Genomic DNA, 14,309 nt, shown 5'->3' on the forward strand with positions numbered 1-14,309 from the left:
AAGGTACGTTGAGACAAAGGTGAGTGTTTATTTAATAGATTCCCGAGTGAGGCTGAATAATCCAGGGAACAGAGCGGGTGGCGTGGATGGGTTGTTGAGGGTGCAGTGGTTGGTCCGGTAATGGCTCGGCAGCCGCCGACCATCAGGCAGAGGTGGGGAGAAGGTTCCGGGTGAGAGACTGCAGATAGAAACAAACGGAGGTAAGTACACGGCAAGCCAACAAGGTGCAAAACAACAAAACTAACACTAGTAGCTCAGAGGTTGATACGCTGACAAACATACTGTTCATGGCTAACGATCCGGCAGGAACTGGATGTTGGGCCAGAGCCTAAGAAGGGTGATGATCAGGACCAGGTGTGCAGATTGCTGATGGGATGCAGGTGCGGAAATCAAGAGCGCTCCCCGGAGCGTTCCCGAACCCTCGGGAAACTGGAGATCACGAACAGAAACACTAGTCACCAGACAGGACCCGACTCAGACTGCCGGGATCGTTACAATTCTGGTAACTTTCCTAAGATTCCCAGGTTTTCCCAACATCAGGAAAAAAAAGGAGCAAGGAATCTGGAATTCTCCAACTAGGATTTCTGGAAAACCTGGCAATTTTGGGAAAGTTACTGTAATTTTGCAACCCTACCCTGGAGTAAGCAGATTGAACCCCCAAAAAAGGGAACCATAGAGGACTTAGTACTCAATGTCCATAACAAATGTATTGAGCGTGCACCGACTATGATGATCATGCACAACACTGTGTTCCTACAGTAGGCTCTAAGTCTCTTAGACCAATCACTATTCTAACCTAACCTACCTAACCATCTTCCCTTTCAGTGGTCTTCTGAGTTCATTAATGCGATCTCATCCAAGAGATACTTGTTGAAATGATTCAAACGTTTCTTACAGCAAACTTTTGTCTCGTTTGTTGAACCCTCAACCTCACCTGTCCTCTGCTCTGACTATGTCCAGTAACATTGGCATAAAGAGCCTGTCAAGCTGATTTCATGCCTGTCTGCCTCTGAAAACATGACACCCCACTTATACATACTTGATGTTGTGCCACCAAAACACACCTCATCCACTGCTGCATTACTACTGCAATCTCAGAACCAAATCTGGCATTTATGTTAACAGTCTGTCCGTCACTAGAGACTACTGTTGCATAAGCCTGAGCCTGAAGTTACCTTTCCAGCATGCCAAACAGGCTTACACAAGTGTGCCTGCCTATTACTGAACACTGAAGTGGAAAGATCAGGATGACAGGCAATGTCACAAAAGGGATTCTAAACATGACCTCTGGTTTGGACAGCCTACTCCTATTTCCCTAATGAAAGCTTTAAACACTCTTTCGGCACAAGATGTCGAATGAGTCCCAAATGGCATTGTTTTGTCTTGACCCCAGATAAACCCAGTTGGCTATTTGATTGAATAAGGCCTTGGGCTTGCCGATTGATTGTAAATTGATACTGTACTGAGATCAATAGAGGGACATAACTAGTGATGGGGGGAAAAAATCGATACAGTTACCTATCGAGATATTATTTTTGACGATATTACATTACATTTTAGTCATTTAGCAGACGCTCTTATCCAGAGCGACTTACAGTTAGTGAATACATATATATATATATATATATATATTTTTTATACTGGCCCCCCGTGGGAATCGAACCCACAACCCTGGCGTTGCAAACGCCATGCTCTATCAACTGAGCTACATCCCTGCCGGCCATTCCCTCCCCTACCCTGGACGACGCTGGGCCAATTGTGCGCTGCCCATGAGTCTCCTGGTCGCGGCCGGCTGCGACAGAGCCTGGATTCGAACCAGGATCTAGTGGCACAGTTAGCACTGCGATGCAGTGCCTTAGACCACTGCGCCACTCAGGAGTATATCGTATCGTATCGTATTTGCACTAGTTTGCTGTACCTGCACAGAAACTCTAGTATTTTCCTGCATAGCTTGTTCTCCATCTTCTTTTTAAATAGGGATCCAATTTGTTTTCAGCACTTTTATTTCCATGACTGATCAAAACTTGTTTTCTCATGGCTCTCTCTTGTCCCTCTGCAGCAGACATATGGTGAGCAATATGTTTGAAACATTGAATCGCAATATATATACAGTTGAAGTCGGAAGTTTACTTAAACCTTAGCCAAATACATTTAAACTCAGTTTTTTACAATTCCTGACATTTAATCCTAGTAAAAATTCCCTGTCTTAGGTCAGTTAGTATCAACACTTTATTTTAAGAATGTGAAATGTCAGAATAATAGTAGAGAGAATGATTTATTTCAGCTTTTATTTATTTCATCACATTCCCAGTGGGTCAGAAGTTTACATACACTCAATTAGTATTTGGTAGCATTGCCTTTAAATTGTTTAACTTGGGTCAAACGTTTTGGGTAGCCTTCCACAAGCTTCCCACAATAAGTTGGGTGAATTTTGGCCCATTCCTCCTGACAGAGCTGGTGTAACTGAGTCAGGTTTGTAGGCCTCCTTGCCCACACATTTTCTATAGGATTGAGGTCAGGGCTTTGTGATGGCCACTCCAATACCTTGACTTTGTTGTCCTTAAGCCATTTTGACACAACTTTGGAAGTATGCTTGGGGTCATTGTCCATTTGGACGACCCATTTGCGACCAAGCTTTAATTTCCTGACTGATGTCTTGAGATGTTGCTTCAATATATCCACATAATTTTCCTTCCTCATGATGCCATCTATTTTGTGACGTGCACCAGTCCCTCCTGCAGCAATGCTGCCACCCCCGTGCTTCATGGTTGGGATGGTGTTCTTCGGCTTGCAAGCCTTCCCCTTTTTCCTCCAAACATAACGATGGTCATTATGGCCAAACAGTTATATTTTTGTTTCATCAGACCAGAGGACATTTCTCCAAAAAGTACGATCTTTGTCACCATGTGCAGTTGCAAACCGTAGTCTGGCTTTTTTATGGCGGTTTTGGAGCAGTGGAGGTCTATCATTTTTTTTCTGAGGTCTTGGCTGATTTCTTTTGATTTTCCCATGATGTCAAGCAAAGAGGCACTGAGTTTCAAGGTAGGCCTTGAAATACATCCACAGGTACACCTCCAATTGACTCAAATGATGTCAATTAGCCTATCAGAAGCTTCTAAAGCCATGACATCATTTTCTGAAATTTTCCAAGCTGTTTAAAGGCACAGTCAACTAAGCTTCTGACCCACTGGAACACTGGAATTATAAGTGAAATAATCTTTCTGTAAACAATTTTTGGAAAAATTACTAGTGTCATGCACAAAGTAGATGTCCTAACCGACTTGCCAAAACGATAGTTTGTTAACAAGACATTTGTGGAGTGGTTGAAAAACGAGTTTTAATGACTCCAACCTAAGTGTATGTACACTTCCGATTTCAACTGTAGAATTGTGAGAATTATAATACATATCGTATTGGCACCAAAGTATTGTGATAATCTCACGAGGTCCCTGTCAATTACCAGCTTCACACTCTTAGAAAAAAGGGTTCCAAAAGTGTTATTCGACTGTCCCCATAGGCAAACCCTTTTTGGTTCCTGGGAGAACCCTTTTTGGTTCCACATAGAACCCTTTTGGGTTCCATGTAGAACCATCTGTGGAAAAGATCCTACCTGGAACCAAAAAGGGTTCATGAAAGGATTCTCCTATGGGGACAGCCGGAAAACCCTTTTAGGTTCTAGATAGCACCTTTTTGTCTAAGAGTGTAGTCATACCCCAGGGGAACAGTTTGTCATCACTACAACACTAGTCATCCTTCCAGTAGCTCAGGCTCATGTAAAGGAGACCTAAGAGCAGCCATTCCATCCCTCAGGCACTCTGTCCTCATCTGATCTCTCTGTCCTTGTCTAACCCTCACAAAGGTTACATCAGGCCCATGTGCCATGTGTCTCAACATGCAGCCAGCCATCTTCCAAACACAACGCTTTGTCTCATCCGTGCTAGCGAGTCACGGCACAGCTAGTGTTGCTTATCTCTGGGTGAACGGAATGATAAAGACGTCATAAGTGTCGTGTTTCTGAACAGTGTCTAATACCCTTTTCAGAGATATGGAATGTGCCGCCTTGAAAGTGCCTCGGCTACTGCATGTTTGTTTGTCTGTAAGGGTACACTACGGCTTTTTAAATGCCGACACGAAACCTTCTCTGGAGATAGCTTCGAAGCACCACTGAACAGGCATTTTACTTGTCAATCAAATAATCTCGAACAGCTTGCGCGCAACCTGCCTGCCTGCCTGCTGCCTGCTGCCTGCTGCCTGCGCGCAGACCACTCTCTCCTAAAAAAGTATGTTAAAGTTAATTAAATAGCATGATTTACCAAGACATTTAGTTTTTTTTTAAATCTAGCTACTCTACCATAAAAACAACACAGCAGCACATCAATCAGCAACGTTTATATTCATCAGGGAAACAGTACCGAACGCTTTTGATGCAGCACTTTATTTAATTGTCTGAAAGGTTATCAATTGTCGCTATCGACACATTACTGTAGAGGTGTTCTATGTCTGTAAAGGGTATAATAACAACAGACAGAGGAGAGGTAAAAACTGGGAGCCATGACAACATAAACTCAAATGAAATCCTGATTGGAAGAACAGCGTGAGTTGTACATAGAATACTGTGTGGACACCTTGTGCTTTTCTACAGAGGGTATGTCCAAATGGCACCCTATTCCCTACATAGTGCACTAGTTTTAACCAGAGCACTATAGACCCTGGTCAAAAGTAGTACACTATATAGGGAATAGGGTGCCATTTAGGATGTAAGCCATTTCACAGATTAACTAGTGTGTTCCTGTTAGTAACGGTCACTATGACCACAACACACAGTTCCAGACAAACCCCATTCTCTCTAACAGGAGGAGAGACGACCATTAGAGCCAACATAACATGGTGAAAAAACAACATTTCCCACAACAACGCCATGAGAAGAGAAAGAACAACACTACTACTATTGCTATTAGATCCAGAAACAACACAAGGAGATTAGAGGAAATGTTTATCCAATGTTGCAATAGTTGATCTAAACACAGGTCACCATGACCTGAAGCATGTGTGTGTGTATATGTGTGTGTGTTTGTTGCCCTCTTACCTGGTAGGCCTCCAGTATGTAGCGGCCCTGGCAGGGTGTGGGGGCCGGGGCCGGGGGGGCCTGCCTCTTCTTAGGCTCTATCCTGGGGGACATCCTTGAGATGTTCATGACGGACTGGGACTGGCCCAGGGTGCTGGGCCGCGCCTCCACACAGGGCACGATGGATACTGTGGACAGGCCCTGGAGGAGGAGGGAAAGACAACATAAAAATAATGACACACAGACAGATAATGTGACACATTCACACAAACAGATGTGTGAGTACACACACACACATACCTGCATGTACACACACACAATTATAAACACACGGAACAGAGCTACATATTGACTGAGTGGCATTTAAAGGTCAGGTAATTCTAAATCGTCTCAGAAACCCAAAATCAGAGGTTGATATGGTGGACAGTGGAAATGTCAAGGGCCAGTCCTGAAGGGTGAGCATGGGTCATGCCCTTTATTCACTAACGCTATGTCCCAAGTGGCACCCTATTCCCTATGTTGTGCACTACTTTTGACAAGGACCCATAACACTATATAGAGAATAGGGTGCCATTTGGGACTCTGACTAACAAGGGCCCAGGACTGAATCCAAAATATCAGCATATCCTCATCATGGCCTGTTACTGCAGTGGTAAATTAAGACATTGCAAAGCTTAGGGTTGAGTATGTCTCCAAGGCACAACAGTCTAGTCTGCAAGAGGAGGCTCTCAGATCCCTGCTGAATCAGGATGCTTTGTGACAGTTGTGACAGCTGCAGTCAGCTTTATTACCATTCTGTAGCTAGGCCGCCTCGCTAATACACTGTCTGTCTGTCTGAGAGGGATGCTGCTAAGCAATGGGGAATGATCAAAGGCTTTTCTAAGCATCTGAAACTTAGCCTGGTCCCATATCTGTTTGAGCTGCCTTTCCAACTCCTATGGTCATTGTTGTGCCAAGTGATCATTAAAAGGAGTTGGCAAGACAGCACAAACAGATCTGGTCCAGGCTATCTGAAATTCCTAGGCTTCTGTCTCTCTGTACTGTAGCACAACTAGGAACAAAGATATGCAGCTTTAAACGATAGTGGGGGGGTTTAAAGAAAATAATGGAAAACGTATATTAAGTCAAAATGACACAGCATTTCAGACCATTCCTGGGCAGAGGATCAAAGTAGTCATGTAAAAAAGTCATGTTCTAGTCATTAGAGGTAATCAGTGAACCAAGCACTTCTCACAGTAGGGAGAATGAATGGAACCTGAATGGAAAATGTGCAGGAGGGCCTTGTGTTCGGGTCTGAGAGAAAGCACTCAAAGGTATTCAGACCTGGGCTTAAATAGTATTTGTTTTCTTTCAAATACTTTTGATCATTTGATTGAGCCTGCCTGGACTGCCATGTGGGCAGGGCTTGAACTTTGGGGAGTATTTCATTGGTTCCATTACACCAGGGAAGCTCAATCAAACTAGTCTAGTCTACTAAGGAGAGTCAGTGTGGCTTTGAGGGAGATGTGAGTATGCCAAATGCTTGCATATTGCATAAGCTTGGAAAAGCAGACCGAGCTACTATACAGTAATGCAGAGCAAAGAGAAAAAGATGTATGTAACAAAAACCCAGCTGGAGTCTTATAGTCCTGCAGTAGATTTACTGCTGCCCACCTCTAAGAACAGAGCCTAGATCAACTAAGTCGACATCATTCATCTTTATGACACTTATATCATGTTTAACTTTGATATTCTCTTATCTTACTCAAGACACGTGACTCTCCCACCTACTAGATCTTCCGGACCCAAATAATATATAACATTTAGCAGACGCTTTTATCCAAAGAGACTTACAGTCATGCGTGCATACATTTTACGTATGGCTGGTCCCGGGAAAAGAACCCACTATCCTGGCGTTGCAAGCGCCATGCTCTACAGAGGACCACATGATTTATACATGGGCATAATTGCATCCAAAGGATAGATGACATGGCATAGTTTACACAGTGCATTAGTCAGCTTTAATCTATTCCCTTCTATCGGATGCTGCCTATATATAGGCAACTGTACATATAAATGTACATATACAGTGAGGAAAAAAAGTATTTGATCCCCTGCTGATTTTGTACGTTTGCCCACTGACAAAGACATGATCAGTCTATAATTTTAATGGTAGGTTTATTTGAACATCCAGAAAAACGCATGTCAAAAATGTTATAAATTGATTTGCATTTTAATGAGGGAAGTAAGTATTTGACCCCTCTGCAAAACATGACTTAGTACTTGGTGGCAAAACCCTTGTTGGCAATCACAGAGGTCAGATGTTTCTTGTAGTTGGCCACCAGGTTTGCACACATCTCAGGAGGGATTTTGTCCCACTCCTCTTTGCAGATCTTCTCCAAGTCATTAAGGTTTCGAGGCTGACGTTTGGCAACTCGAACCTTCAGCTCCCTCCACAGATTTTCTATGGGATTAAGGTCTGGAGACTGGCTAGGCCACTCCAGGACCTTAATGTGCTTCTTCTTGAGCCACTCCTTTGTTGCCTTGGCCATGTGTTTTGGGTCATTGTCATGCTGGAATACCCATCCACGACCCATTTTCAATGCCCTGGCTGAGGGAAAGAGGTTCTCACCCAAGATTTGACGGTACATGGCCCCGTCCATCGTCCCTTTGATGCAGTGAAGTTGTCCTGTCCCCTTAAAAAAAAAACACCCCCAAAGCATAATGTTTCCACCTCCATGTTTGACGGTGGGGATGGTGTTCTTGGGGTCATAGGCAGCATTCCTCCTCCTCCAAACACGGCGAGTTGAGTTGATGCCAAAGAGCTCGATTTTGGTCTCATCTGACCACAACACTTTCACCCAGTTCTCCTCTGAATCATTCAGATGTTCATTGGCAAACTTCAGACGGCCCTGTATATGTGCTTTCTTGAGCAGGGGGACCTTGCGGGCGCTGCAGGATTTCAGTCCTTCACGGCGTAGTGTGTTACCAATTGTTTTCTTGGTGACTATGGTCCCAGCTGCCTTGAGATCATTGAAAAGATCCTCCCGTATAGTTCTGGGCTGATTCCTCATCATTCTCATGATCATTGCAACTCCATGAGGTGAGATCTTGCATGGAGCCCCAGGCCGAGGGAGATTGACAGTTATTTTGTGTTTCTTCCATTTGCGAATAATCGCACCAACTGTTGTCACCTTCTCACCAAGCTGCTTGGCGATGGTCTTGTAGCCCATTCCAGCCTTGTGTAGGTCTACAATCTTGTCCCTGACATCCTTGGAGAGCTCTTTGGTCTTGGCCATGGTGGAGAGTTTGGAATCTGATTGATTGATTGCTTCTGTGGACAGGTGTCTTTTATACAGGTAACAAGCTGAGATTAGGAGCACTCCCTTTAAGAGTGTGCTCCTAATCTCAGCTCGTTACCTGTATAAAAGACACCTGGGAGCCAGAAATCTTTCTGATTGAGAGGGGGTCAAATACTTATTTCCCTCATTAAAATGCAAATCAATTTATAACATTTTTGGCATGCGTTTTTCTGGATTTTTTTGTTGTTATTCTGTCCCTCACTGTTCAAATAAACCTACCATTAAAATTATAGACTGATCATTTCTTTGTCAGTGGGCAAACATACAAAATCAGCAGGGGATCAAATACATTTTTCCCTCACTGTAAATGTACAGTATGTACAGTACCAGTCAAAAGTTTGGACATACCAACTCATTCAAGGGTTTTCCTTTATTTGTAAAAAAATATGTACATTGTAGAATAATAGTGAAGACATCAAAACTATGAAATAACTCATATGGAATCATGTAGTAACCAAACAAATCAAAATATATTTTATATTTGAGATTCTTCAAATAGGCACCTTTGCCTTGATGACAGCTTTGCACACTCTTGGCAACCAGCTTCACCTGGAATGCTTTTCCAACAGTCTTGAAGGAGTTCCCGCATATGCTGAGCACTTGTTGGCTGCTTTTCCTTCATTCTGCCGTCCGACTCATCCCAAGCCATCTCAATTGGGTTAAGGTCGGGGGATTGTGGCGGCCAGGTCATCGGATGCAGCACTCCATCACTCTCCTTCTTGGTAAAATAGCCCTTACACAGCCTGGAGGTGTGTTGGGTCATTGTCCTGTTGAAAAACAAATGATATTCCCACCAAGCCCAAACCAGATGGGATGGCGTATCGCTGCAGAATGCTGTGGTAGCCATGCTGGTTAAGTGTGCATTGAATTCTAAATAAATCACAGACAGTGTCACCAGCAAAGCACCCCCACACCATAACACCTCCTCCTCCATGCTTTACGGTGGGAAATACACATGCAGAGATCATCCGTTCACCCACACCGTGTCTCACAAAGACACGGAGGTTTGAATTAAAAATCTCCAATTTGGACTCCAAACCAAAGGACACATTTCCACCGGTCTAATGTCCATTGCTCGTGTTTCTTGGCCCAAGCAGTTCTCTTTTTCTTATTGGTGTCCTTTAGTAGTGGTTTCTTTGCAGCAATTCGACCATGAAGGCCTGATTATGGTGTGGGGGTACTTTCCCCTCTGAACAGTTGATGTTGTGATGTGTCTGTGACTTGAACTCTGTGAAGTATTTATTTGGGCTGCAATTTCTGAGGCTGGTAACTTTAATGAACTTATCCTCTGCAGCAGAGGTAAGTCTGGGTCTTCCATTCCTGTGGCGGTCCTCATGAGAGCCAGTTTCATCATAGCGCTTGATGGTTTTTGCGACTGCACTTGAAGAAACTTTCAAAGTTCTTGAAATGTTCCGTATTGACTAACCTTCATGTCTTAAAGTAATGATGGACTGTCGTTTCTCTTCGCTTATTTGAGCTGTTCTTGCCATAATATGGACTTGGTCTTTTACCAAATAGGGCTATCTTCTGTATACCCCCATACCTTGTCACAAGACAACTGATTTGCTCAAACACATTAAGAAGGAAATAAGTTAAAATAAAATTAACTTTTAAGAAGGCACACCTGTGAAATGCATTCCAGGTGACTACCTCATAAAGCTGGCTGAGAGAATGCCAAGAGCGTGCAAAGCTGTCATCAAGGCAAAGGGTGGCTATTTGAAGAATCTCAAATATAAAATATATTTTGATGTGTTTAACACTTTTTTGGTTACTACATGATTCCATATGTGTTATTTCAAAGTTTTGATGTCTTCACTATTATTCTACAAGGTAAAAACATGTACAAATAAAGAAAAACCCTTGAATGAGTAGGGGTGTCGAAAGTTTTGACTGGTAGTTTATATGTAAATATTCCAGTAAATCTAAAAGCCTCAGTCTTCTGCCAGTTGGTCCCATGCCACGAGAGAGGGCTGAGAGAGAAAACCTGAACTGCATTTATAGAAATCAGACAGCCTTCAGCAGGGACTGGGGAGAGATTCTTGGCCAGCGGCCAACCCTTTCCTCCCCTGATGAACTTTTCACACTGCGCTCATGTGTTCATGGTGACCTTCTCACATGAAAGTGGGTGTGGGTAAACCGTTAATATTTCAGCTCTCTGAGAGTCTGCATGTTCAATTTTGAAAGACCAACACAAACACACGTTCCAAATTTAGGGAGGGACCATGCTAACTTTCAATTGGGATCCATGCTGTTGTTGTACTCAGCTGTTGGAACAGAATGTTCCATGCAGGGAATTGCCATGAATGCGTAGCATACGTTATATAATCTTAAATCAGTTACAGAACAGAGCCCCAAAAAGCTTTTGGGTCTTTCTTTGTTATTAAAGTTTGGGAAAAGTTCACCTGAACATCTGTAATTACAGTTGAAGTCGGAAGACGACAAACACTTAGGTTGGAGTCATTAAAACTCGTTTTTTCAACCACTCCACAAATGTCTTGTTAACAAACTATCGTTTTGGCAAGTTGGATAGGACATCTACTTTGTGCATGACACAAGTAATTTTTCCAACAATTGTTTACAGACAGATTATCTCACTTATAATTCACTGTATCACAATTCCAGTGGGTCAGAAGTTTACATACATTAAGTTGACTGTGCCTTTAAACAGCTTGGACAATTCCAGAAAATGATGTCATGGCTTTAGAAGCTTCTGATAGGCTAATTGACATCATTTGAGTCAATTGGAGGTGTACCTGTGGATGTATTTCAAGGCCTACCTTCAAACTCAGTGCCTCTTTGCTTGACATCATGGGACAATCAAAAGAAATTAGCCAAGACCTCAGAAGAAAATTGTAGACCTCCACAAGTCTGGTTCATCCTTGGGAGCAATTTCCAAACGCCTGAAGGTACCACGTTCATCTGTACAAACAATAGTACGCAAGTATAAACACCATGGGACCACGCAGCCGTCATACCTCTCAGGAAGGAGACGCGTTCTGTCTCCTAGAGATGAACGTACTTTGGTGCGAAAAGTGCAAATCAATCCCAGAACAACAGCAAAGGACCTTGTGAAGATGCTGGAGGAAACAGGTACAAAACTATCTATATCCACAGTAAAACGAGTCCTATATCGACATAACCTGAAAGGCCGCTCAGCAAGGAAGAAGCCACTGCTCCAAAACCGCCATAAAAAAGACAGACTACGGTTTGCAACTCCACATGGGGATAAAGATCGTACTTTTTGGAGAAATGTCCTCTGGTCTGATGAAACAAAAATAGAACTGTTTGGCCATAATGACCATCGTTATGTTTGGAGGAAAAAGGGGAACGCTTGCAAGCCGAAGAACACCATCCCAACCGTGAAGCATCATGCTGTGGGGGTGCATTGCTGCAGTAGGGACTGATGCACTTCACAAAATAGATGGCATCATGAGGAAGGAAAATGATGTGGATATATTGAAGCAACATCTCAAGACATCAGTCAGGAAGTTAAAGCTTGGTCAATGACCCCAAGCATACTTCCAAAGTTGTGGCAAAATGGCTTAAGGACAACAAAGTCAAGGTATTAGAGTGGCGATCACAAAGCCCTGACCTCAATCCTATAGAACATTTGTGGGCAGAACTGAAAAAGCGTGTGCGAGCAAGGAGGCCTACAAACCTGACTCAGTTACACCAGCTCTGTCAGGAGGAATGGGCCAAAATTCACCCAACTTATTGTGGGAAGCTTGTGGAAGGCTACCCGAAACGTTTGACCCAAGTTAAACAATTTAAAGACAATGCTACCAAATACTAATTGAGTGTATGTAAACTTCTGACCCACTGGGAATGTGATGAAATAAATAAAAGCTGAAATATATCATTCTCTCTACTATTATTATAACATTTCACATTCTTAAAATAAAGTGGTGATCCTAACTGACCTAAGACAGGGAATTTTTACTAGGATGAAATGTCAGGAATTGTGAAAAACTGAGTTGAAATGTATTTGTCTAAGGTGTATGTAAACTTCCGACTTCAACTGTACATTCTGGATGAACTCTGAGAGCTAAGCACAATGCCTATCACCCATGCATATCCAAGGTGGAAATGCATTGTAAGTGGAGTACTCACTGCCAAGACTAGAGACAGATAGAACAGAACATGGCCATCTTTGATGATTTAGAGGCAGCAACACGCCCTTATAGTCCACTCCAAGGACAAAATGTGATCTGAAATAGTTTCATTCTGTACAATAAAAAAAACTCTGGGAAAACAGACAGCATCATTTCTGGCATGCCATAGCATCAAAATAACTGTCTCATAAGCAAAGCAATATAGTTTTCAGATATCCATTTCTCATTCCTTTAGATCATACATTATGTACACAGTCCTCAACATATTGGTCCATGAGTTTGTCCAATGTAGGACACTGTACATTGTGTATCATAGATGCAATACTCTTCTATTTCAGTCTATGCTATGAACAGTCCTCAACATATCTTCCCATCTGTTTGGCCCATAATGGTATCCAGATATGAGAGTAAATGTAGCCAGGTATAGTATGATGATGTAACATGATTGCTAAGGACACAGAGGGTGTGTGTGTGTGTATGTGTGTGTATGTGATCCACCAAGGTCTTATGGGAAATCCAATAAAATACCCATATTGATTTGAGGTGTATCCCAGATGGCTGCCTGCAATAGATTCCTCTGTAATTGTATAAAATGGATTAAATTACCTTCCGAACAGGTAGCCTGTTCAATGTTTGCTCTAATATAATCATGTTTTAGCACACACGCACACCACATACAAAGAACTCCACGATGGAGTGGAGACTGGCCCTACTGCTGTAACTACTACTGTATTACAAACTAACTATAACATACATTATACGTGTCACTGAGTAAAGCTGATAAAAGAATAAGAAATAATTCAAGGCTTTAATTTATTTCAGGCTGACTTGCTGCAGAAATTTAAATCAGTCAAGGTACAGTAATTGACTGAGGGGAATCATAAGATGTGGGATCAGCTTGTCAAGTCTGCCCTCTAGTGGTACATGAGCAGAACAACCGTCGCAATCAACTATATCGAGAGGAGGCACACTAAGGCTGAAAAGTAGGGTTGCAAAATTCCAGTAGCCTTCCCAAAATTCCCAGGTTTTCCAGAAATCCGTGTTGGAGTGTTCTGGATTTCCTGCTTATTCACTTCTGATTCCTGGAATTCTACAACCAGGATTTCTGGAAAACCTGGGAATTTTGGGAATGTTACCGGAATTTTGCAACCCTACTAAAAAGAAAACCAAAGTTGAACTCATGTGTTTTCATGTTTTCTTTGTGTGCATAAAATGCAATCTGTTACAAGGTGAATGAGATTGCACTTTAAAAAAAGGTAACAGCTTGAGAGATTTGAGTATTGAAAGAAAATATAATGCAAGATGTCAATTACCACACCCAGACATTTCAGAGGAGGGTTAGTAGTACTTACATTGTAGTGTTTTTCAGTATTTTGAATAATATTATTATCAAGACCATCCATGTCCATAGCAGGCGACTGTTCTTCAGTCTGAAATGGAATGTACAGCTAACATGCAATACAGCAGAATGCAACTACAATACAAGCATGACATGCAGTTATTTCAGTTATTTGACAGATGATAGCAGTACTCCTACAGCACTAGGGTTAAAAAGCCCTTTCCACTGGGATAGTAAAAACTATAAGACTGATTATTTTCATGGAAAGCCATCATATGTTGAGCTCAAGAATAACAGTAGCTATTTAAGTAGCAGATTTTATAAGTATCTAATTATTCCACTCAAACAGAAGAAATATGCTTCCTTTTCCTGCATTTCAACATACAGTAGTAGTAAGTCAACAGTATAAAGTCAGCTTGACCTGCAGACACACACTCTCTTAATGAGTAGCC

The 14,309-nt window shown here is 42.3% G+C and overlaps 1 protein-coding gene across 5 annotated transcripts in view; it reads right to left on the minus strand.

Annotated features, from left to right (window-relative positions):
• Nucleotides 1–14,309, minus strand: part of LOC121570068 (protein cordon-bleu) — a 71,726-nt gene that overhangs the window by 29,448 nt on the left and 27,969 nt on the right. For 3 of the 5 annotated variants that reach the window (XM_041881533.1, XM_041881536.1, XM_041881531.1), the window contains 2 exons: nt 13,871–13,948; nt 5,087–5,266 (listed from right to left, as the gene is read on the minus strand). In XM_041881533.1, coding sequence (XP_041737467.1) covers nt 5,087–5,266; nt 13,871–13,948 — 258 coding nt within the window. The remainder of the gene's footprint in view (nt 1–5,086; nt 5,267–13,870; nt 13,949–14,309) is intronic. The other 2 variants (XM_041881535.1, XM_041881534.1) reach the window with 1 other exon arrangement.

The sequence above is a fragment of the Coregonus clupeaformis genome, chromosome 28, assembly GCF_020615455.1.
Source record: "Coregonus clupeaformis isolate EN_2021a chromosome 28, ASM2061545v1, whole genome shotgun sequence".
In the NCBI taxonomy this organism is placed as follows: domain Eukaryota; kingdom Metazoa; phylum Chordata; class Actinopteri; order Salmoniformes; family Salmonidae; genus Coregonus; species Coregonus clupeaformis.